The sequence below is a fragment of the Grammomys surdaster genome, unplaced genomic scaffold, assembly GCF_004785775.1.
Source record: "Grammomys surdaster isolate TR1022 unplaced genomic scaffold, NIH_TR_1.0 350, whole genome shotgun sequence".
Classification (NCBI taxonomy): Eukaryota; Metazoa; Chordata; class Mammalia; order Rodentia; family Muridae; genus Grammomys; species Grammomys surdaster.
This window is the reverse complement of record NW_021604769.1, coordinates 1,131,744-1,135,716: the sequence shown is the minus strand read 5'-3', so window position 1 is coordinate 1,135,716 and position 3,973 is coordinate 1,131,744. Positions and strand designations below refer to the sequence as shown.

Here is a 3,973-nt window from a genome sequence, read left to right as displayed (position 1 = left end):
AGAAAGAAAGAAAGAAAGAAAGAAAGAAAGAAAGAAAGAAAGAAAGAAAGAAAGAACTAAAGAAGTCTATGGCTTAAGTTAAACATGTCTAAAACCCACCAGAGGTGGTTAGTTTGTTAGGAGTATGTTAAGAAAAATTGAGCAATTGCATTAATAGCCAGGGAAGAGGGGAACCAAAGCATGACATATTAAATTTAGATTAGATAAAGATGACTTATTACTACCAAAATGTCAAATAGACTCCTGAAGACATGAACGCTATTGAAAATTCAAAAACTTTATTGATAACTTATATATCCATAGTATTTCTAATATACCTGTGTTTGAATTCATCAATGGCTATGTAAGTGACAGCGCTCATTGCTATTTTTGACAAACAGTAACTAAGATAGCATTAACAGGTTATCTCTAACATTTTGGAACATGGGCACTATTAACAAAACTTGGGAGTGCTTTTATCTGTAAAATACAGATTTACAAAGGACATTATGTTTAGTTTTATAATTTAAAATGCACTCTGTTCATGAACAAATTTCTCTCAAAAATCTTTTTTATTGCCTCTTTTACATCTTTGTTTCTCAGACTGTAGATGATAGGATTCAGCATTGGAATCACAATAGTATAAAATATGGACACAATCATGTCATGTTCCAAGGCATAGTTAGAACTAGGTCTCACATACATGAAAAGAATTGTCCCATGATAAATGGATACTCCTGTAAGATGAGAACCACATGTAGAGAAGATTTTTCTTCTCCCTTCAGCAGAATGCATCTTAAGAATTGCAAAGAGTATGAAACTATAAGAGACCAGGACAATCAGGATGGTGATAATCTCAATGGAACCTACACAATAGAAGAGCAGAAGCTGATTTATATTTGTGTTTGAACAAGAAATAGCAAGCAATGGAGGAATATCACAGAAGACATGCCTAATTTCATTAGATGCACAGAAAGAAAGGCTAAAAGTAGCCACTGTGTGTATAGTAGCGTGCATAATTCCGCCTGAATAACAAGCTATGATGAGAGGTATATAGACTCTAGGTGACATTTTCACTATATACAGAAGTGGGTTGTAGATAGCTACATAGCGGTCATAAGCCATTGCTGCCAACAGGAAGCATTCTGTGGTTCCAAATGTAACAAAGAGAAACATCTCTGTCACACATCCAGGGTATGAGATAGATTTATCTTTTGAAAGAAAATTGACTAACATCTTCGGAGTTACAACTGTGGAGTAACAGGCATCTAGGAATGATAAAACACTTAAAAAATAGTACATGGGGTTGTGAAGCCGGGAATCTCCAATTACTAACAAAACAAGTCCCAAGTTGCCTATGAGAGTAAAGAGATAAATCACAAAAAACACAAGAAATAACAACACTTGCATGTCAGCATCATCAGTGAAGCCTGTTAATATAAACATGGTGATGTCTGTCACATTGTTCACTGGAATTCTTTGTACTGTGTAACCTAGTGGACGTCTTGACATTTCTGACTCTTGTACGATATAAAGTCAATGCCTTTTGAGAACTGTGTCCACCATCACATCCCTGGGTTTGTGTTTTAGAAATTCATAATGAATACTTTCTCCTTAGAGGATGTAGCTGTAATAAGGAAGTTGAGAGTAAGCAGATGAATTGAGTTAAAAATTCATTGAAAAAAGTATTTTTACATTTTTGCAGTGTCTTTTCATATTTAGAATTAACAAATTTAATCTTGAAGGTGCTCATTGTTCTCTATTAATTTTTTTCTCACCGTTCTTCATGTTACATTGTGCTCAGAATTATTAATGTAAAGATATATGTTATAAACAGGGTCTCTCTAATAAGTTTCCTCAGTGTCTGAGTCATATATAGATAGTAAAATCATTAAAGTTTAACAGAGGAAAATTGGATGAGTATCAATTAGTGAAGGTGAGATAATGGAACATGGAATGAATTTGTCTTAGATATCCAACTCACTCAGGGCTGTCGTTCTTATGGCAGTTTCTCATTTCACTAACTCATGACGAACAATGATGAACAGAAAAAATTCATAAAGGGGGAGATGAGCCTTTTGAAAATGAAAAAAATAAAGAAAACAAATACCTCATTTTGAAATGTATTTTAGTTTTTCACTTTTCTTTTTTGAAATGAACATTATCCTTTTCCTATTTTTTTTAACCTTTGAGTTTTTTTTCCTGTATTTTTAAAACAATTTCACTTGTAATATGGAAGATCTAAATTCACAAGACAAGGAGGTGTGCATATGAAAAAAAAAGTCTTTCATGCAGTCATGGTGGCTCATGTCTTTAATCATAAATCTAGGCTTAAAGTCTGTGAGTTTAATGACTTCAGCTTAGTCTAAGTAACTATGTCCAAACCTGCCAGGGTCAAAAAGAAACCTGTCCAAAAGAATTGAAAACATATTTTTGGATTTAAAATGAGACACATTTGTTTCATAAATAATGCTTTGTTATTCTCTTAGTACTGGTTGATGAAATTAATAAATTTACTATAAGCTAATATCTTTTAGCAACAATCAATATTAGTAATTATAAAAATACTTTTCAAAATAAATGTTATGATATGGACCATAAACATGAAGCAACAGGTAATTTTGACAAATCTTGGATCAGGATTCTGTGTTTGCAACTAAAATATCACATTTAATGAAAGTCACAGAAAGTGTTCATTATGAGGCCCTGGTAATGTAACCTACTTACCTACTGTGAACAAATCCTGGCTTCAATTTCTAGAATCAGAAAAACAGATTTTTTACTAATGTTGCTGCTTTCTCTTCAGGATTTCAGACAAATCAACGTATTTGAATTCATGAACAGCCTCTCTATATTAGGCTTGGCTAAACCATTTGTGGCCTATTTATTGATTTATATTCACTATGAAACACATGGTAATTGTTGCATTGAAACTTCCATTTATCAGCTATACAGCTGATGTATGATTCTTAAGAAGGAAAGACTTATTTTTGTATTCAAGAATAGTGTTTGATACATAGCCTTATTTTTTATAGGGTCATTAGTGTGGTGTTAAACAAATAAAACTTTGATTAAGTTCTTACACATAATTTCAGAAACCTAAAATAAAAAATATTCAAAACTCCCACATATGTGTTAAAAAATAAAACAGTACACTTTTAATAAATATACACAAATATAATAGCTTCAACTTCAATTTGAATATGTTAACTAATTATTTATAAATACATACATTAAAATACACAAAATATATGACAAAATAACATGGTTATTAAATATTCTAAAAAAGAATTTGACTTCAGTAATATTCATTGCTGTTTTTACCATTCCTCTTGTACTACTTAAAGAATCCTAGGATACGTGTGGAAATGTGCACCACAAAGTATCAGAAACACAGTATAAATTAGATAGTCCATTATCGTGTAAAGTAACAGCAGATGGTCTACCATTTAGACTCTTTCTGAAGCACATCTGTACATCATCTTGACTTATAAACAAGCAGAAGAATACACAGATAAATCACAACCTGACCTTCACATAGCTGATAAAGGATGGTTGTAAAGAACTAGGAACATTGTATTTTGAATAAAATTTGTGTGTTTTAAATCTCAGATGTACTTATGGAAATGGTAAGCTCATAAAAGTTATTTCTTTGGTATCAATATAGTACTGGTAAGTATAAATAAGTAATGTTGATTAAACTTGCTGTTAACATTATACCTTGTTGAAACTCAACAGTAACTTATGCAGATTGTTTTTTATGAGATTTACTAAAAATATAATGCAAATCCTGAATAAAGAGCAATATGAATTATGACTTTATATTTTATTTAATACTAAAATAATAAACGTTTACCTCATAGTATTGAGGCACTAATGGAATAGAACACAAACACACACACACATACTATACATATGTATATGTGTATGTGTATGTATATGTATATAAACAGACCATACCTCAAAAAGAAGTTCAATGAGATTTAAAACACTA

The 3,973-nt window shown here is 31.2% G+C and overlaps 1 protein-coding gene across 2 annotated transcripts; it reads right to left on the bottom strand.

Annotated features, from left to right (window-relative positions):
- Positions 1 to 431: 431 nt before the first annotated feature.
- On the bottom strand, positions 432 to 3,694 carry LOC114631054 (olfactory receptor 1094). Of its 2 annotated transcripts, XM_028779359.1 has the most exons (2): positions 3,682 to 3,694; positions 499 to 1,472 (listed from the first exon to the last, which is right to left on the bottom strand). In XM_028779359.1, the coding sequence occupies exons 1-2, from the start codon at positions 3,692 to 3,694 to the stop codon at positions 499 to 501; spliced, it is 987 nt and encodes a 328-aa protein (XP_028635192.1). The 2 variants fall into 2 exon arrangements, with proteins under 2 accessions (XP_028635191.1, XP_028635192.1); XM_028779358.1 differs by lacking the exon at positions 3,682 to 3,694 and having other exon boundaries at positions 432 to 1,560.
- Between the last annotated feature and the right edge of the window lie 279 nt (positions 3,695 to 3,973).